The 22,492-nt window shown below is 37.8% G+C and overlaps 1 protein-coding gene across 2 annotated transcripts in view; it reads right to left on the bottom strand.

Annotated features, from left to right (window-relative positions):
- The window catches only part of MAP3K7 (mitogen-activated protein kinase kinase kinase 7), a 106,912-nt gene that overhangs the window by 48,700 nt on the left and 35,720 nt on the right, over positions 1-22,492 (bottom strand). For both annotated transcript variants that reach the window (XM_060205477.1, XM_060205478.1), the window contains exons 7-9: positions 21,875-22,003; positions 20,222-20,352; positions 16,153-16,234 (exon numbers count right to left, since the gene is read on the bottom strand). In XM_060205477.1, the coding sequence (XP_060061460.1) occupies positions 16,153-16,234; positions 20,222-20,352; positions 21,875-22,003 (342 nt within the window). The remainder of the gene's footprint in view (positions 1-16,152; positions 16,235-20,221; positions 20,353-21,874; positions 22,004-22,492) is intronic.

The raw sequence follows: 22,492 nt of genomic DNA, 5'->3' as shown, positions 1-22,492 counted from the left end.
GTTGAATACTGGCACTACAATACATTAAATCCATAATATCAATAAATGTCAGTGGCTTAAACTCACCCATTAAAAGGCACAGAGTGGAAGGATGGATCAGAAAACACAGCCCAACCATATGGTGATTGCAAGAATCCCACCTGACCCAACAAGATAAACACAGACAAAGTGAAGGATGGGAAACTATCATACAGGTTAATGCACCACAAAAAAGGGCAAGAACAGCCATTTTCATCTCTGACACAATAGAAGTTAAATTTAAAAAAGTAATAAAAGATAGATAAGGCCATTACATAATGATAAATCAACCAAGAACATTTAACAATTATTAACAACTATGCAGCCAATGAGGGACCAAATAAATACATCAAACATCTACTGAAAGAACTACAAAAATACATCAATACTAATACAATAATAGCCAGAGACTTCTACACCACACTCTCATACTTAGACAGATCAACAAAGCAGAGAATCAACAAAGAAACCAAGGAATAAAATGAGATGAACAGAAAAGACCTCCTGGATATTTTCAGAGTTCTTCACTCCAAAAAACTGGAATACACACATTTTCAAATTCACACAGCACATCCTCAAGGACAGACCACATGTTAGGCCACAAAGACACTATTAACAAATTCAAGAGTATTGAAATAATCCCAAGTATCAACTCAGACCACAGTGGTGTAAAGCTAACATTCAACAACAAAAATAAAATTACACAGAATTTTGTAACTGAACAACATAATGCATAAAAGCCACTGGGTAAGAGAGACTCTCAAGCAAGAAATTCAAATGGTCCTGGAAACAAATGAAAATGAAGACACAAGTTATCAAAATACTTGGGACACAGCTAAAGCAGTACTGAGAGGGAAACTCAAAGCCATACAATAACATATTAGAGAACAAGAAAAAGCTCAAATAAACGACTTTACTGCACACTTTAAGGACTTAGAGGACGAGGAAGAAAGGAACGCTAAAGCAACAAGAAGAACTGAAATCACTAAAATTAGAGCAGAAATAAACAACACTGAAAATAAGAGAGCCATACAAAAGATTAATGAAGCCAAATGTTGGCTCTTTGAAAAATTAAACAAGACTGACAAACCCCCAGCCAGACTCACTAAAAAAAAAAAAAAAAAAGAAGACACAAATAAATAGAAGAATTGTAAACAATAGAGGAGATACCATAACTGACACCACAGAAATCCAGAAAACCATGCGAAACTTCTATGAAGAACTAACTATACGTCACCAAGCTAAAAAATCTGGAAGAATTCCTAGAAACATATGTCCTTCCAAAACTGAATCAAGAAGAACTACAAAACCTAAATGCATCAATCCTAAACAAAGAAATCCAAACAGTTATTAAGAATCTTCCCAAGAACAAAAGTCCTATACCAGATGGTCTCACAATAGAATTCTACAAAACATTCAGGAATAGTTAATACCTATACTTCTAAAGCTCTTCCACAAGATTGAAGAAACAGGAAGACTCCCTTCCACCTTCTATGAAGCCAACATCACCCTGATACTAAAAGCAGATAGAGACACAACAAAAAAGGAAAACTACAGACTGATATCTCTGATGAAAATAGATGCCAAAATATTAAACAATATCCTGGCCAACCGGATACAGCAGTATATCAAAAAGATTGTTCATCACAACCGAGATTTATCCCAGGAATGCAAGGCTGGTTCAACATCCGTAAGTCAATCAATGTCATTCAACACATCAATAAACGCAAAACCAACAACCACAAGATTATCACAGTAGATGCAGAGAAAGCTTGTGACAAAATCCAACACCAATACATGCTCAAACCACTCCAAAAATGGGACTAGATGGGAAATTCCTCAAGATAGTGAGTCAATACACAGCAAACATAGAGCCAACATCATCCTCAATGGACAGAAGCTGAAAGCAGTCCCCCTCAGATCAGGGACTAGAGAGGACTGTCCACTGTCACCATTAATCTTCAACATAGTACTGGAAGTTCTTGCCATAGCAATCAGGCAAGAGAAAGAAATCAAAGGAATACAGATTGGAAGGGAAGAAGTCAAGCTCTCACTATTTACAGACGATATGATAGTATACATAGAATAACCTAAAGAATCCAGCAGAAAACTACTGGAAGTCATTAGGCAATATAGCAAGTTGCCAGGCTACAAAATCAATGTACAAAAATCAGTGGCATTTCTTTATGCAAACACTAAATCAAAAGAAGAAGACATCCAGAAATCATTGCCATTCACTGTTGCAGCAAAATCAATAAAATACCTAGGAATCAACCTGACCAAAGAAGTAAAAGACTTGTATACTGAAAACTATGAGTCACTATTCAAGGAAATAGAAAAGGATACCAAGAAATGGAAAGACATCCCATGCTCATAGATTGGAAGAATTAATATCATCAAAGTGAATAATCTCCCCAGAGCCATATAAAATTTAACACAATACCCATCAAAGTTCAAGCAAGCTTCTTTAAGAGAATAGAACAAACACTGCAATCATTTATCTGGAACCAGAAAACACCTAGAATTGCCCAAATAATCTTGAGAAAAAGAAACAGAAATGGAGGCATCACACTCCCAGATCTCAAACTATATTATAAGGCCATCATCATCAAAACAGCCTGGTACTGGAACAAAAATGGGCACACATACCAGTGGAACAGAATTGAAAGCCCAGAACTAAAATCCCACACCGATGGACATCTAATCTTTGATAAGGGGGCCCAAAGTATTAAATGGAGAGGCTCTCTTCAACAAATGTTGCTGGGAAAGCGGGATTGAAACATGCAGAAGAATGAAACTGAACCACTTTATCTCACCAGAAACAAAAATCAACTCCAAATGGATCAAGGACCTGGATGTTACAACAGAAATTGAAAAGCTTCTGCACAGCCAAAGAAACTACCACACAAACAAGGAGACCCCTCACAGAATGGGAGAAGATCTTCACATGTCATACATTAGACAAGAGACCAATAACTTAGATATACGAAGAGCTCAGAAAACTTAGCAAGAAAAAAATCAAATGACCCCATCCAAAAATGGGCAGAGGTTATGAACAGAACATTCACTACAGAAGAGATGCAAAAGGCTAACAAACACATAAAAAAATTGTTCCAGGTCGCTGTCAGAAAAATGCAAATAAAGACAACATTGACATACTACCTCACTCATGTGAGAATGGTATACATCAAAAAGGACAGCAGCAAGAAATGCTGGAAAGGTTGTGGGGACAGAGGAACCTTTCTACACTACTGGTGGGAATGTAAATCGGATCAGCCTCTGTAGACAGCAGTATGGAGAACTCTCACAAGGCTAGACATGGACCTTCCATATGACCCAGTAATTCCACTCCTGGGGATATACCCCACGGATTCCATAACACCCAACCAAAAAGGTATGTGTACACCTATGTTCACAGCAGCACAATTCATAATAGCTAAAACCTGGAAGCAACCCAGGGTACCAAAAACATGAGTGGCTGAGAAAGCTGTGGTATATATACACAGTAGAATACTATGCAACTATTAAGAACAATGAACCCACCTTCTCTGACCCATCTTGGATGGAGCTAGAAGGAATTATGTTAAGTGAGCTAAGTCAGAAAGATAAAGATGAGTATGGGATGGTCCCACTCATAAACAGAAGTTGAGAAAGAAGAACAGAAAGGGAATTTGACTAAAAACTAAAAGCAGAATTTGACTAAATCTGGAGTAGGGCACCAAAGTAAAAACCCTGGGGTGAGGGTGGATATTCGGCTTCACTGGGAGGCAAGGGGGAGGGTTTAGGATGGGACACAGAATTTTGGTGGTGGGAATGATGTTTATGTACACTCCTATTAATTTCTAGTCATAGAAATCACTAATTAATACAAGGGGGAAAATTGATTAAATGTCTGAAACCTTTTAAAGAGAGACTGAGTCTTTTTAATACATAGGCTGAGTCTTGTGATATGTTGACTCTTTTCAAAAGGCTAGACCAGGAAGAACAGAAGCAACCGGTGGCAAAGCTATATACAAATAATGTCAAAGGACTTAATTCAACCGGTGGCAAAGCTATATACAAATAATGTCAAAGGACTTAATTATGGTGATGTTGGGTATGATACAGCAAACTCTAACAAAGGGATTTTTCAAAGTTAATACAATTATCAAATAATCTGATTATAACAATAACTATCTTTTGTCTTCTTGAACCCTAAGACAGAAGGAAACTCACATATCCACTATAATGCCTATATTTTGCCCAGTCCTGGAACCTTTAGGGTGGGGCTCACTTTCCTGCATGCTCCTCTCAATTCATACCAAATAATATTGATCCCAACCTAATCAACACAATGAGTACCACGTTGGTATGCTTCACTTCAAACTGTGTCCAGAGACTTCAGGCATGGACTGTCAACCCTTCACCCTCATTACTCCGGTGAGACATTTCCTTTCACAATATTCTCTGATTCCATTTCAAGCAGTTCACTTCCTAACAAAGTCCCAAAACCTAGATAGAGACCAGGCCCCATGAGATAGGGCATATGTTAACACGTAGCCATAAATTAGGGCAAAATATATACCTGAAAGCAAAAGTGCAGCAGTGAATCAGTATAAAGTTCATAATGAAATAGTGTCTACTTAGACTTAGATACCCTCCTCACCTACGTCCTATTATAGTTCTCTCAGTCACTCCAAAGCTAACCTTAGCAAAGCAAGGACTGCAAAAGCTAAATAAGGGCAAGAGAGTGGAATACTGTAATGATGACTCTTTGGTCACTATCAGGCCACCCCATCAGCTGGGGCCCTATGTGGGGAGTCCTGAGATTCCCAAACAGACATGATGGGCCAAGATCTCAAATAAATCCATCTCTCCATTGTTACTGGTCATCTCTATCAGGAACAACAAAATAACCCCTTTGTGGGCACCCAATAGGACCTTTCAACTTGGATCAACAACGGTAGAGAATGTTCCATCCTGCAAAGGGAGAATGAACAACATACTCTATGCTGCACCTGAGGAAGATGGGTCAATATTGGCAAAGCTTGGAACGTTCCTACTCATGACCACAGAATGTGAGCTCAGAACTACAGGGATGATGCAGTCATATAGACTCCTAAGCTGAATATGGGCCCCAGTCCAAATAATATCGATGGGGTTTACGGTCAACAATATTTATACCGCTTTTCCATATTAGGGAGCTACTCTCTTCCCTGATCCAGCTTTTTGTCCCTTTTCCACCCATGACATCATCTCCCACCTGCATATCTGATTACAGGCTCAGGGGGAGGGAAAAAAAAAAAACTAGTATTGCCACAGGCACTTTGGAATATAACTAAAGTATGCCTACTAGCTATCTCCAAAATGAAGACCACCCCCCCTCAACTCTTCATCTGCATTATTCCAGCCTATAGGTTCATGATTAGTTAACAATTTGTTTGGCTTTGTAACATATGCACTCAACCAGGTGCGCCATCACCCACCTTAGGACAGACGACCCCACCAACATGTCCTAGAACTCCACATCCCAAGAGCCCCACCCTAATAGGGAAAGAGAGAGGCAGGTTGGGACTATGGATCGACCAGTCAACAACCATATTCAGCAGGGAAGTAATTACAGAAGCCAGACCTTCAACCTTCTGCACCCCACAATGACCTTGGGTCCATACTCCCACAGGGATAAAGAATAGGAAAGCTATCAGGGGAAGGGGTGGGATACAGAGAGCTGGTTGAGGGAATTGTGTGGAGTTGTACCCCTCTTATTCTATGGTTTTGATAATGTCTCTTTTTTATAAAAAAAAAAAAAAAAGAGAGAGAGAAAAGATTTAAAAAAAAAAGGCACAGAGTAGGAAGATGGATCAGAAAACACAACCCAATAATATGTTGTCTACAGAAAACCCACCTAACTCAACAAGACAAACACAGACTCAAAGTGAAAGTTTGGAAAACTATCATACAAGCCAATGGCCCACAAAAAAGGGGCAGAAACAGGTATTCTCATATCTGACAGGCTAGACTTTAAAATAAATAAAATTAAAAAGACAGGGATGGACATTACTTAATACTCAGAGGACCAGCCAACCAAGAGGACTTAACAATTATTAACATCTATGCATCCAATGAGAAGCCATCTCAATACAGCAAACATCAACTGAAAAAGCTACAAAAATATATTAACAGCAACACAGTCATAGTAGGATATTTCAAAACCTAATTCTCTCAACTTGACAGATAATCCAAGCAGAAAAATCAATAAAGAAATGAGGGAGCTAAATGAAGAGATAGATAAACTAGAACTATTGGACATTTTCAGAGTCATTCACCTCATGAAACTGGAATACATATTCTACCGAAGTCCACATGGCTCATTCTCAATGATAGACCATATGTTAGGCCACAAAGACAGCATCACTTAACAGTTAACAAAATAGTAGTAATAGTCCTAAAATGTGGAAGTTCAACAGTACACTCCTTAACAACTACTGGGTCAAAGAGGAAATAAAGGAAGAAATCAAAATGTTTCGAGAGTTCAATGAATATGAAGACACAAGCTTTCAAAATATTTGGGACACAGCTAAGGCAGTTCTGAGAGGGAAGTTCACAGCCATACAAGCACACATTAGAAACAAGAAAAAGCACAAATAAACAACCTGATTGCACACCTTAAAGACCTAGAAGAGAGAAGAACAAAGAAACCCTAACACAACCAGAAGGACAGAAATAAATAGGGCAGAAATAAGTAACATTGAAAATAAGAAAAACGGGGAATTCCGGAAGATGAAGGAATGAGAAGCTGCTAGTGGCTTGAGCTCCGACTACATCTACTGGAAACGTAGGATTTTTTGCTCTAGTAGGACAGTCAATAAGGGGTCCTAGCAGTGACACAAAGGAGGTGACTATAACTCAATTTGGGTTAGAAAATAGAGTAAAAAGGGGGAAAAAATTTTTTAATTATTATTGCTGAAGCGCACCCCCTCCCACCCATAACCAGTCCCTGGGGGCCAGAGATCTGCTCCTAGCAGGCTCCCCTGCTGAGCTTCTTTCTTTACCAAGATTCCTGTCCCACCAGGAGGTGTCATTCATTCTAATTCTATTCCCTTCTGAAACCTTTGGCCTTTTTTCTTTCTAAGTAGCCAATCAGCTGCCTCTGCTCAGGGGGCCTGAGGCAATCTGGAGCCATCCAAGCTGAAGACAGGACAGATTTTTTACTCTGTTCTGTTTTATTATCAATACAAGATAAACACATATCCCTTTCCCCCTCTCCTTCAGGTTGACCAGAATGAACTCTTAGTGTATTTTCCATTGCTAGGAGACTGGGTGTCTTATTCACTGCTAAAATAAATTCTTTGACTCTTCCTACCACCCCTACCTATTCTCTCCCCCCCCTCCACATAGCTAATTAAATAATAAAAAATAAATAATTTCTGAATTCACTGATAAACGTTTGGGAATTATTTTGGGGAAGAAATCTGACTCAGAGTGGACTCTCTCTGCGTGTATCTCTGCTTTACTGCCCTTTCTCCTCTAGCTACCCCTAGAATATACAGAGAATAGTAGATTTGCATAACTGTCTATTCCTGCTATTCTTGTGTATTCCTGTTTTTTTTTTTTTTTTTTTTACTTTCTTAACAATCAGCTGCCTCTGCTTGGGAGGCTTGAGGTAATCTGGGACAGTTTTTTATCCTAATCTATTTTATTATTAATATTATAAAAAAGTGTATCTCTCCCCCCCCCCTTTTGGTTGACCAGAATTAACTCTTAGGGTATCTTTCATTGCTAGGGGACTGGACATCTTATCCATTGCGAGAGGAACTTGTTTAACTACTCCTACCTCCTCTATAGACTATCCACTTCTCCCTCCTGCAGGCTAATTAATAAAATAAAAAATAAATCAATTTAAAAAACTTTCCTTTCACTGTTCTTTTATTACAGCTCTTTTTCTTATCTTTTTTTCTTTTCTCTCTCTTTTTTTATCTTGTCTTCCATTTCTCCTTCCTTCTTTTTCTTTCAGAATTCACTGATACTCGTTTGTGAATTATTTTGGGGAAGAAATCTGACTCACAGTGGACTCTCTATGTGTATATCTCGGCTTTACTTCCCGTTCTCCTCTTGCTACCCCTAAAATATACAGTGGATAGTAGATTTGCATAATTGTCTATTCTTGCTATACCTTCTTTCTTTTCTCTTTATTCTTCACATGGACTTGGTTGCTATTTTTTCACAGGCTGGAGACATTGTTTGGCTAACTGGTAGTGATTAAACTGCTTCAATACTTGCTTCAATTGTTACTGTAATTCCTGAGGTTGGTGATTGCATTTGTCATAAAGGTATTTAGTACAGTGTTGCTTGTACTCAAAACACAACAACTGAGGAACAACAGAACATAACAATAAGAAACATATAAATCAAAAGCATGGGTAAATCAAAAACAAATGAAACTGCTACTACAATGAATGAAGACAAGAGCCCAGAAGAAACTACAAATCAGCCAGAAGTAACCATAGATAAGAAAAGTATGCAAGAAATAATAAACTTATTAATCACAGAAATGAAAACAACATTGGAGGAAAGGAATGGAAGTATTAGGGAAACAACAGTTGAGACCCCCAAGGAAAATACTGATTATCTTGAGGCAATTAGAGAACTAAAAGCTGAAATAGCTGAACTGAGGAAAGAAACTAAGGCAAGGGAAAGCAGACTAACAGAAGCAGAAAACAGGATTAGTCAGACAGAGGATGAGTTAGAGAAAACTAAGAAGGAGGTGAAAGAGCTCAAAAAGAGATTGAGAGACACTGAAAACAACAACAGAGACATATGGGATGATCGCAAAAGAAGAAACATTCGCATAATAGGCCTGCCAGAGGAAGAAAGAGAGGAAGGGGAAGCAAACATTCTAGAGGAAATTATAGAAGAAAACTTCCCAGACCTGAATAACAGAAAGGACATCAAGATTCAAGAGGCCCAGAGAGTACCAAACAGAATCAACCCAGACCTGAAGACACCAAGACACATCATAGTCACAATGAGAAGAAGTAAGGATAAAGAAAGGATCCTAAAGGCTGCAAGAGAGAAACAAAAAGTCACATACAAGGGAAAACCCATAAGATTAGCTGCAGACTTCTCCACTCAAACTCTAAAAGCCAGAAGAGAATGGCAAGATATCTATTGAGCCCTGAATGAAGAAGGGTTTCAACCAACGAGAGTATATCCTGCTAGACTTTCATTCAAACTAGAGGGAGGGATCAAAACCTTCTTAGACAAACAACAGTTAAAGGAGGCAACCATGACCAAACCGGCCCTGAAAGAGGTTCTAAAAGACCTCTTATAAACAAGAACATCACTATAATACTGGCAATATATCAGAGCAAACAAAAAAAAAATTGTTTTTGAACAATGGCACTACAATACATTAAATCCTTAATATCAATAAATGTCAGTGGCTTAAACTCACCCATTAAAAGGCACAGAGTGGAACGATGGATCAGAAAACATAACCCAACCATATGCTGCTTTCAAGAATCCCATCTGACACAACAAGATAAACACAGACTTAAAGTGAAAGGATGGAAAACTATCATACAGGATAACAGACCACAAAAAAAGGCAGGAACAGCCATTCTCATCTGAGACACAATAGATTTTAAATTAAATAATGTAATAAAAGATAGGCAAGGACATTACATAATTATTAGAGGATCAATCAGCCAAGAAGACTTAACAATTATTAACATCTATGCACCCAATGAGGGACCATCTAAATACATCAAGCACCTACTGAAAGAACTTCAAAAATACATATATAGTAATACAATAATAGTGGGAGCTTTAATACCCCACTCAAACACTTAGACAGATCAACAAAGCAGAAAATCAACAAAGAAACGAGAATTAAATGAAGAGATGGACAGACTAGACCTCTTAGACATTTTCAGCATCCTTCAACCCAAAAAACTGGAATACACCTTCTTTTCAAATCCACATAACACATACTCAAGGACAGACCACATGTTAGGCCACAAAGACAGCATCAATAAATTCAAGAGCATTGAAATCATCCCAAGTATCTTCTCAGACCAAAGTGGAGTAAAACTAGAATTTAACAACAAACATAAAATTATTAAAAGTCACAGAATTTGGAAACTAAACAACATATTCCTTAAGAACCACTGGGTCAGCAAGTCAATCAAGCAGGAAATTAAATGTTCCTGGAAAAAAATGAAAATGAAGACACCACCAATCTTAATATTTGGGACACGGCTAGAGCAGTATTGAGAGGGAAACTTATAGCCAAACAATCACAAATTAAACAACAAGAAAAAGCTCAAATGAACGACCTTACTGCACACCTCAAGGATTTAGAGGAAGAGGAACAAAGGAACCCAAAAATAACCAGAAGGACAGAAATCACTAAAATTAGAGCAGAAATAAACAACATCAAAAATAAGAGAACCATACAAAAGATCAATGAAGCCAAACGTTGGTTCTTTGAAAGATTAAACAAAACTGACAAACCCCTAGCCAGACTCACCAAACAAAAAAGAGAGAAGACTCAAATTAATGGAACTGTAAACGATATCACAACAGACAACACAAAAATCCAGAAAATCATGCGAAAAATTGAAGAACTCTATGAAGAACTATACGCCACCAAGCTAGAGAATCTGAAAGAAATGGAAAAATTCCTAGAAACATATGCCCTTCCAAAATTGACCAAAGAAGAACTACAAAACCAAAATGCACCAGTCACAGACAAAGAAATTGAAGCTATTATTAAGAATCTCCCCAACAACAAAAGTCCTAGACCAGATGGCTTCGCAAATGAATTCTACAAAACTTTCAGGAAACAGTTAGTACCCATATTTCTAAAGCTATTCCATAAGATTGAAGAAACAGGAATACTCCCTTCCACCTTCTATGAAGCCAACATCACCCTGATACCAAAAGCAGATAGGGACACAACAAAAAAGGAAAACTACAGACCAATATCTCTGATGAACATAGGGCGGGGTGGGTGGGAAGGGACACAGTCTTTTGGTGGTGGGAATGGTGTTTATGAACATTCCTAGTAAACTTTAGTCATATAAATCACTAGTTAATTAATATGAAAGGGAAAAATTAATTGTATGTCTCAAAGTTTTTAAAACACAGACTGAGTCTTCTTAATATATAGGCTGTGTATTTGATATGCAGACTCTCTCAAAAGCCTAGACCAAGTAGATCAGAGGCAACCAGTGGCACAGCTATTTACAAGATACTGGGTACTGTACAGCAAACCCTAACAAAAGGACTTTTCAAAGTTAACCCAATTATCAAATAATGTGATGATAACATTAACTATCCATTGTCTTCTTGAACTCTAAGACAGCAGGAACCTCACATCTCCACTATAGAGCCTATATTTCTCCCAGTCCTGGAACCTTAGGATAGGGCCCACTTTCCTGCATGCCTCACCCAATCCATATCAAATAATATAGCATCAGCCGATTGCAATGATTGCCACCTCAACGTGCTTCAGCTTAGACTGTGTCCAGAGACTTCAGGTGTGGAATGACAACCCTTCAGCTTCATTACTCGGGTGAGACCTTTCATTTCATAGCATTCTCTAATTCCATCCCAGGTGGAGCACTCTAACAAAGTCCCAAAACCTAGATATACACCAGGTTCTGTGAGAGAGAGCAAATGTTCACACGTATCCATAAACTACTTCAAAATATATACCTGAAAGCAGAAGTATACTAGAGTTTGCAGTGAGTACCCCCCCAACACTTCCTCTCCACTATTCCAACCTTTAGGTCCATGATTGTTCAGCAATTTGTTTGGCTTTGTATGTTAACTCTCTTTTCAGCCACCAGGTTCCAGATGCCATCAGGATGCCGGCCAGGCTTCCCTGGACTGAAGACCCCACCAGTGTGACCTGGAGCTCTGCTTCCCCAGAGACCCACCCTACTAGGGAAAGAAAGAGGCAGACTGGGAGTATGGACCAACCAGTCAACGTCCATGTTCAGCAGGGAAGCAATTACAGATGCCAGACCTTCCACCTTCTGCAACCCACAATGACCCTGGGTCCATGCTCCCAAAGGGATAGAGAATGGGAAAGCTATCAGGGGAGGGGATGGAATATGGAGATTGGGTGGTAGGAATTGTGTGGAGTTGTACCCCTTCTACCCTATGGTTTTGTTAATTTATCCTTTCTTCAATAAAAAAAATAAATAAAAATAAGAAAACCATACAAAAGATCAACAAAAGTTAATGCTGGTTCTTCGAAAAAGTGAACAAAATCCTTTTGCAGGGCTCACAAAACCAAAAAGAGAGACGACTCTAATAATTCGGATTTTAAATGAAAGAGGAGCTATCAAAACAGACACCACAGAAATTCAATATATCATGCGAGATTTCTCTCAACAACTATATGCCTCCAAGCGAGAGAACTGGACGAAATGGATAAGTTCCTAGAAACCTACGAACTTCCAGAATTAAATAAAGAGGAACTAGATAATATAAAGAGGACCATCACAGCTAAAAAAATTGAAAGTTATCAAAAAGCTTCCCAAGAATATAAATCCTGGACCACATGGTTTTACAAATGAATTCTACAAAACCTTCAAAGAAGAGTTAATATCTCTACATTTAAAAGTCTTCCAGAAGATTAAAGACACTGAAATACTCCCTTCCAGCTTCTATGAAGCCAATATCACTCTGATAACAAAAGCAGACAGGGACACAACCGAAAAAGAAAACTACAGCACAATATCTCTGATGAACATAGATGTAAAAATACTGAACAAAATTCTAGCCAAATGGATACAGCAGTATATCAAAAAGATTGTTTATCATGATCAAGACGGGTTTATCCCATGGATGCAAGATTAGTTTAATATATGTAAATAAGTCAATGTGATACACTACATCAATAAAAGCTAAACCAAAAACCACATGATTATATCAATAGATGCAGAAAAGTCTTTGACAAAACCCAACATTCCTTTATGATCAAAACACTACAAAAAATGGCAATAGGTGAAAAATTCCTGAAGATAGTGGAGTCTATATATAGCAAACCTACAGCCAACATCATACTTAATAGTGCAAAACTGGAAGCATTTCCCCTCAGATTAGGTACTAGACAGGTATGCCCACTATCACCATTACTATTCAACATAGTGTTGGAAGTTCTTACCATAGAAATCAGGCAGGAGCAAGGAATTAAAGGCATACGATTAGAAGAGAATAAGTTACACTCCCTATTTGCAGATGATGTGATAGTATACATAGAAAAGCCTAAAGATTGCAGCAAGAAGCTTTTGGAAAACATCAGGTAATAAAGTAAGGTGTCAAGCTACAAAATTAACATACAAAAGTCAGTGGCATTCCTTAATGTAAACACTAAGAAGAAACTGAAATCCAGAAATCAATTCCTTTTACTATAGCAACAAAAACAATCAAATATCTAGGAATAAACCTAACAAAAGTAGTGAAAGACTTGTATACTGAAAATTATGAGTCACTACTCAAAAGAAATAGAAAAGGAAACAGAGAAGTGGAAAGATATTACATTTTCATGGGTTGGAAGAAATAACATCATCAAAAGAATATACTACCCAGGGCCATATACAGATTTAATGCTGTCCCCATCAAGATCCCAAACACATTTTTTAGGAGAATAGAACAAATGCTACAAATGTTTATCTGGAACCAAAAAAGACCTAGGATTGCCAAAACAATCTTGAGAAGAAACAACAGAACTGGAGGCATCACACTCCTAGATCTCAAATTGTATTATAGGACCATTGTCATCGAAACTGCTTGGTACTGGAACATGAATAGATACACTGACCAGTGGAATAGAATGAGAGCCCAGAAAAAAGCCCCCACACCTATGGACATCTAATCTTTGACAAAGGTGCCCAGACTATTAAATGGGGAAAAGCAGAGTCTCTTCAACAAATGGTGTTGGATAAAAAAAAAAAAAAATTTTAAATTTAAAAAATGGGTTGAAACATGCAGAAGAATGAAACTGAACCACTGTATTTCACCCAACACAAAAGTAAATTCCAAGTGGATCATGGACCTGGATTTTAGACCAGAAACTATCAGATACTTAGAGGAAAATGTTGGCAGAACTCTTTTCCACATAAATTTTAAAGACATCTTCAATAAAACAAATCCAATCACAAAGAAGACTAAGGTAAGTATAAACAAATGGGACTACATCAAATTAAAAAGCTTCTGCACAGCAAAATAAACCACTTTCCAAACAAAGAGACCCCTCACAGAATGGGAGAAGATCTTTACATGCCATACATCAGACAAGAGTTTCATAACCAAAATATATACAGAGCTTGCCAAACTCAACAAGAAAACAAATGACTCCATCCAAAAATGGGAAGAGGACATGGACAGAATATTCACCACAGATTAGTCAACAATTTGTTTGGCTTTATATGTTAACTCTCTTTTCAGCCACCAGGTTCCAGATGCTAGCATGATGCCAACCAGACTTCCCTGGATACAGAACCCTACCAATATGTCCCCAGGGCCCCAACCCACTAGAGAAAGAGAGAGGCAGGCTGGGAGTATGGATTAACCTGTCAACACCCATGCTCAGCAGGGAAGCAATTACAGAAGCCAGATCTTCCACCTTGTGCATCCTACAATGACCCTGAGTACATACTCCCAGAGGGTTAAAGAATAGGAAAGCTATCAGGGGAGTAGATGGGTATGGAATTCTGGTGGTGGGAATTGTGTGGAGTTGTACCCCTCTTATCCTATGGTTTTGTCAATGTTTCCTTTTTTATAAATAAAATTTTAAAAAAGAGGAAAAAATAAAAATAAAAATGCTATTGAAAAACAAAAAAAAAGGATATTCACCACAGAAGAGATCTAAAAGGCCAAGAAACACATAAAAAAAAAAAAAGCTCCAAGTCTTTGATAGTCAGAAAAATGCAAATAAAGACAACAATGAGATACCACTTCACTCCTGTCATACATCAGAAAAGGTAACAGCATCAAATGCTGGAGAGGTTGTGGGGTCAAAGAAACTCTCCTGCACTGCTGGTGGGAATGTAAATTGGTCCAACCTCTGTGGAGAACAGTCTGGCGAACTCTAAGAAGGCTAGAAGTGGATCTACCCTATAATCCTGCAATTTCTCTCCTGGCAATATATCCTAGGGAACCTAACACACTCATCCAGTAATATTTGTGTATACCTATATTCACTGAAGCACAATTTTTAATAACCAAAACCTGGAAGCAACCCAGGTGTCCAACAACAGATGAGTGACTGAGCAAGTTGTGGTGTATATATATATATATATATATATATATATATATACACAATGGGATACTAATCAGCTATTTAAAAAATGGTGATTTCACTGTTTCCAGGCCACCTTGGATGGAGTTTCAAGAAATCATGTTAAGTGAAATAAGTCAGAAACAGAAGGTGAATATGGGATGATCTCACTCACAGGCAGAAGTTGAAAAACAAGATCAGGAGAGAAAACACAAGTAGAACCTGAACTGGAATTGGTGCATTGCCCCAAAGTAAAAGTCTCTGGGGTGGTGGAGGAGTAAATACAGGTCCTAGAAAAGGATGACAGAGGACCTAGTGAGGGTTATATTGTTATGTGGAAAACTGAGAAATGTTATGCATGTACAAACTATTGTATTTACTGTCGACTGTAAAACATCAATCCAATAAATAAATTTTTTAAAAAGTATGTTGTTACATATGTTATAATTTCTAGTATTTCTGACCTAGCAGTAACTATGTAGAAACTGTTCTTCAAGAATAGAATGGCATTCACTCTCAGGATACATATATATATATATATATATATATATATATATATATATATATATATATATATACACACACACACACACACACACACACACACACACACACGCACACACACACGCACACACACACATATTGATGCAAGAATTCAAATCATATCCTCTGTAACTATTTAATTAGAAACCTTCATGAAGAATGATGCACCTGGAAACTCAAATTGCAGTCAATCAGGCAAAATGAAGAAATTAAAATGTAAATGGGGACATCATTCATTGCTGCTTGATTATAATTTCATGGGAATAGAGACCGACCCCCCATCAGTTATCAGTCTTCCACATTTTCTATCTACTTACCTGTACTGGTGGCAGAATTGCTCTGTCCTTCATCTGAATACTGACATGGGTATTGTAATGGCTCATCTGCTCCTGGAAAGTACTATTTGTAAAAAAGTAAATCACACTTTTAAAGTTATTTAATATAAGTTAAAATTAAATTGAAGAGCATATCTGAAGTATTTGTTTTGTGAGAGTTGAATGTAGAAAAACATTGTTTCATTTTTCCTAAGGCTTAATGGATTTCCTTAATGTATTTCAGTAGATTTTTTTCTTTTCTTTTCTTTTTCTTTTATTGAAATTACAATAATGTACTTTCTTCTAAATTCCACTTAAGATCAAAAGCATGCATCTACCTGAATGTCTATTTTTGTACAAATAGTTTTAAAGAAATCAAAACACAAGGGGCTGGACGGTAGTGCAGCAGGTTAAGCACATATGGCGCGAAGCGCAGAGACAGGCATAAGGATCCTAGTTCGAGCCCTCAGCTCCCCACCTGCAGTGGGGGTCACTTCAAAAGTAATGAAGAAGGTCTCCCGGTGTCTATCTTTCTCCCCACTTCTCTGTCTTCCTCTCTTCTTCTCTACTTCTCTCTGTCCTATCCAATAACAATAACAACAATTATAAACAGCAAATGGAAAAAAATGTCCTCCAGGTTCAGGGGATTCGTAGTGCAGGCACTGAGCCCCAGCAATAACCCTGGAGGCAAAAATAAATAAATAAAATAAGATTTTAAAAATCAAAATACTTTCCTTTCATAGTATACTCTAATTCCATCTCAGGAGGTTCACTTTCTAACAAAGTCCCAAAACCTAGATATACACCAGTTTCTGTGAGAGAGAGCATATGTTCACACGTATCCGTAAACTACTGCAAAATATATACCTGAAAGCAGAAGTACACTAGAGTTTGCAGTGAGTATCCCCCTAATACTTCCTCTCCACTATTCCAAGCTTTGGGTCCATGATTGCTCAACAATTTGTTTGGCTTTGTATGTTAACTCTCTTTTCAGTCACCAGGTTTCAGATGTCATCAGGATGCCGGCCAGGCTTCCCTAGACTGAAGACCCCACCAATGTGTCCTGGAGCTCCGCTTCCCCAGAGACACACCCTACTAGGGAAAAAGAGAGGCATACTGGGAGTATGGACCGACCAGTCAACACTCATGTTCAGCGGGGAAGCAATTACAGAAGCCAGACCTTCTACCTTCTGCAACCCACAATGACCCTGGGTCCATGCTCCCAGAGGGATAGAGAATGGGAAAGCTATCAGGGGAGGGGGTGGGATATGGAGAATGGGTGGTGGGAATTGTGTGGAATTGTACCCCTCCTATCCTATGGTTTTGTTAATTAATACTTTCTTAAATAAAAAAAAAATCAAAATACATTTCCCTAGAGTAAAACATGAAATAAAGTGTCAATCTACATAATTATATGAAACTACAGTAATGTCATTTTCCAAATTGTTGGAGTAACTTCCAGCTAGAAAACCAAGATCAGTATACTAAGAACTGTTAGAAGTAGTATTTTAAATATCACATAGATAGCTTCCCATTGTTCCTTTATGAATTAAAGCTATCTCAGAAGTATTTTATGAACTAAACAGATTATATGGGAAAAGAACAAAGAGGTGTTCTTAAATTGGACAAAATACATAAAAGCACAATCACAATTTGAAGAATTTATACAGTGTAACAGACTAAAGAGGTAGAGGTATTTTTTATGATCAGTCCATTCGGGTCTAGGATTCTACATATTGTTAGTATCCAAAATATGAAGATAAGTTTTAATCATATTAATTCTAGTTGGTTTGCCTGACTTATTTTCAATAGAAAAAAAAAAAAAGCTAAATCTTGTCCATATTACCTAGTATCTACTTAAGGCAATCTAATAATTCTATATTGTTCTGTGATTCTGGCACTTTCATAAGTTTCTGAATTTTTAATGTGGGTGCTTTAACCAGGTGTGCCACCGCCTGGCCCCTTAAGTTTCTGAATTTTTAAAGCTAAAGTTTTTATTACTTGATATACTGGGTTGTTGGAAAAGTTATCACCTCTTCTTTGTGTCTTTATCTTTTCTCTGCCTCCAGGGTTACTGCTAGGGCTTGGTGCCTGCACTATAAATCCATTGCTCCTAGTGGCCATTTTTTCCATTTTATTGGATAGGACTGGTAGAAATTGAGAGAGGAGGAAGAGATAGAGAGGGAGAAAGACAGACATCTGCAGAGATGTTTTTGTTCATATGTAGAACTAAGGAACTGAAAAACGTAGGAACTTGTAACAACAACAACAAAAGGTCGGAACTCCTATCAAATGTGGTCATGGAGTAGCTGGAACCAAAAGCTCATGCCTGCTAACAGCTACATAATGCAACAACAAAACAAAACAAAAACCACAGTCTCACAACATATAGAGGAATATTCAGAGTCACAGGTGGGTACAGGTGTACATGGTAAGGGGCACAGAACAAACTTTCTGGACAAAAACAGCTTGAACTGCGAGTCAGCAGTCAGCTGGTATACAGCAGAACACAGACTCATCCCAAGACGGCAGGAAAACCTCGTTGGAAACTAAAACTGTGTTAAACTGTGTGGTCTGCCTAGATTACAGCAGAGGACAGCCAGAGGCCAAGATACAGTCTGAAACAAGGCAGCAGGAACTTATTTTGTCTAAACTTATCTAAGCTTATACAGAAGACTTTCCTGTGCCAACTCACTATAACATATAAACAACATAGCTATGGTGCCACCTGCTGGCTGATTAGCAGAAACCACGCTTAGACAAAATATGGGAAAAAATGTCTGGGCTAACCATAACATACAGACACAAATTCAGGATCTCAGATATCATTTCATCAAAGAGGTACAAATTGCACAGAGAAAACTCCAAACAGAACTACAGGATATAAAGAACAGGTAAAACACTCAAGGCAGACAAGTCCTGCAATGAGTGTAGCCTAAAATGTTCCTAGCTATGACCACAAAATGCAAGCTCAGACCTACAGGGATGCAGAGGTTACACAGGCTCCTGCATTGAATACAGCTCCTAGATCAAAGCAATGGGGTTTACAGTTAACAATATTTATATACTTTCCCCATTTGGGAGCTACTCTCTCCCCTGATCCAGCTTTCTAGTCCTATTTCCAACTCTGACACTATCTCCCCAAATAACACCTTGTGCCCACCTGCATGTTAGCTGTCAGGCTCAGGCAGAAATTAGTAAAGTCATGGGCCCCTTGGAATATACCTAAAACAGACCTACTAGCTTTTTCCAAAATGGAGACCCCAAGTCTCATCTGCTATAACCTTTAGGTTCCTAGGCATGTTTAACAATTTGTTCTGCTTTATATCTTAATGCTTTCCAGCCACCAAGTTGCAGATGCTACCATGATGCCAACCTGACTTACCTGGACAAATGACCTCACCAATGTATCCTGGAACCCCACCTCTCTATACCCCTGCCCCATTAGGGAAAGACAGGGACAGGCTGGGAGTATGGATCGACCTACCAATGCCCATGTCCAGCAGAAAAGCAATTACAGAAGCCAGACCTTCTACCTTCTGTACCCCATAATGATCCTGGGTCCCTGCTCCCAGAGGGATAAAGAATAGGAAAGCTTCCAATGGAGGGGATGGGATATGGAACTTCAGTGATAGGAATTGTGTGGAACTGTACCCCTCTTGTCAATCATTATTAAATCAATAAAAAAAAAAAAAGATATGAAGAGAACTTTGGATGGAGTTAAGGCTAACATAAGAGGCTCAGTAAGTAGAATAAATCAACTTGAGGAGAGACTATCAGGGCTAGAAGATAAAACCACAACGCTGTCTGAGTGCAAAGCTAGTGGAAAGGAAAGGCTCGTGGAAAGTGAAGCAATACTGTGAAACAGAATCTATCAGAATAAAGAATGTCTCACAGACTAGACTTTTCAAAATAATGCTTCATCTTCTTACATGAGTATATTCTACCCACTCTAACTCACAAAACAGAGAAAAGTATAAGCATAAAATACCAATATTGTATGCTTATTTAAAGCTCGTAAAAATGTTTATATCAAATTCCCATAAACTCAAAGCCCCTCAAAAGGTCGTACCCGCATCAAGTGAGTCATTATTTTCACAATTTCCTCCATTGAAGGGCGCTGAGAAGGATCTTTAGACCAACAACGAGTCATCAGGCTTTCAATGGGCTTTGGTAAATTTTTGATGAGTGGTGGTCGTGTACCTATAATTGAAAATTAAAGATGTGAGGAAGAAGAATACATTTACTCAAAGAATGGTGTAACTTTACATGTATTTCTAAAGCAGTGTTTACTTTTTAACTCTTGTAATTAAAAAAAAATTAACAAGAGGCAGAGAGGGAAAGAGACTATAGCACCAAGGCTTCCTTCAATGTAGTTAGGGTCCTGACTCAAAGTTGGATCACACACATGGCAAAGCAACACAATATATTTTTTTAATTTTTTATTAGTGATTTAATACTTATTTACAAAATTATAAGAACATATATAATTCCATACCTTTCTCACCACAAGAGAGAGAGTGTTCTCATTCACTCCACTGGAAACTGCATTAGTTCTCCCAAGATCACAGATATGGGTTGACTATTATTTCTATAACTATCTCTATATATAGTTTTCCTTTTTTTTTTCCTACGGCCCTGCTTTCTCTTCCTTTCTGAGTCACACCTACTACTTCTAAGTGTCCCCCTCCCCCCCTTTTTTTCCTCTTTTCTCTCCAAGTCCTGATGGAACTGAAGTTCAGAGCCCTCTGATCATTTTCCCCTAACACTTACCCCTCTGGGAATATAGGTCAAAATTCTTTATGAGGTATAGAAGGTAAAAGGTCTGGCTTCTGCAATAACAGCACACAGTAAGTAAGCTATTCATCAAGCCTGTAACTTCAATTTTATTTATTATTGGGGGGTTATTAGTTTACAGTACAGCTGTTGACATGATAGATGTCTGTTAACACTCTCAACTTTAGCCTATGTACTTTTCTATCATCCTGTACCAGGATCTGAAAGGCTCCCTACCCCGCACTCCTCTCCCTGTCCTCCTTCCCCAGAGTCCATTGTCTTGGTACAAGTTTTACTTTCTGTCTATAAGTCAGTATAACTTAAAAATAGAAGCACTATAATTAGAAGATTTGAACTTGAACTCTAGCTCTATCACTACTCATTTTCTAACTTAGGGCATGTTACTTAACCTCTTAAGGTCTCAATTTCTGAATCTGTAAAACTGTAAAATGAGGCAATAATTATACTCACTTCTAAAGGATACATAAGAAGAAAGTATATATGAAATTCTTGTGTTTTGTTATGAATAGTTTTAATAACTTTTATTAATATTTGTTTATTTTTGCTCTTTGGTGAGACCCTTGCTTCCTTAGAAGAAAAAGACTACAGCTTTCCAATTATCTTTACCAATGTTATTTAATTAAACTATTTTTTTCACAGAGTTGGTCCAATGCTTCTCTATACCCTGGAGAGAACATATCTTGGTAGTTGGTTCTAGATGACTTTCCCCTAACCAACACAGCCAGCAGATATTCTCAGCTTCATGGTCAGCACTGCTTTTAGTCCTATGCTGACTGGTTCGATTATAACATATGGAGGCTGACAGTCAGAAAGTACTTTGGTAAAAGATTTCTGCATTACAATGTTAAGGATAAATGATCATTGGAGGAAAAAAACTTGTCAAGCAGGATACACAAAATATATTAAAGAAGTATTTCTTTCCACAAACCGTTGTGAACAGCCCACATAATACGGAAGGCTGGGCCACCAATCTCATCAAAGGGTTTCCGACGTGTTATCACTTCCCAAAGGATAATACCCCAGCTGAAGACATCACATTTTTCACTGTAATTGCTACCTAAAGAAAAAGGTAGTACAATTTCAAGACTTTATTCACACATGATTTACAGAAACAACTGTTTCCATAAGTCTGAATGGTTACTTTATATAAAAGCAAGAAGCTGTCACATGTACATACAGCTGAGTAACTATTCCCTAATAGCCCAAGTCTCTAGAAAAAATATAGTTTTCAATGAGTTAAGAAGCAATGATGTACTTAAAAATCTATTTTGGAAAGTTGGTCATTTTTCAAGTCATCTGAATGTGCTCACAGATCTTGTTTATTAAACTGAATTTTCTCTGGGGCAGAATATGAAAAACCTGTATATACCTTTCTTAAATTCTCTCCTCACATTCTCTTGATATCACTACTCAACTATGAAAATAAAAGAAACTTCTCAGTGTTAAAATTTGTTTTTCACTACTTGGTGAGGTCAAACTCTTAGTTTTCACTTAAAAGTCCCATCCCCTGAATAATTTTACACACCCCTCTACCCAGTGATGAATA

Source organism: Erinaceus europaeus, chromosome 13 (assembly GCF_950295315.1).
Source record: "Erinaceus europaeus chromosome 13, mEriEur2.1, whole genome shotgun sequence".
Taxonomy (NCBI): domain Eukaryota; kingdom Metazoa; phylum Chordata; class Mammalia; order Eulipotyphla; family Erinaceidae; genus Erinaceus; species Erinaceus europaeus.
Note: the sequence above shows the minus strand (reverse complement) of the source record. Positions and strands in the feature narration are given on the sequence as shown.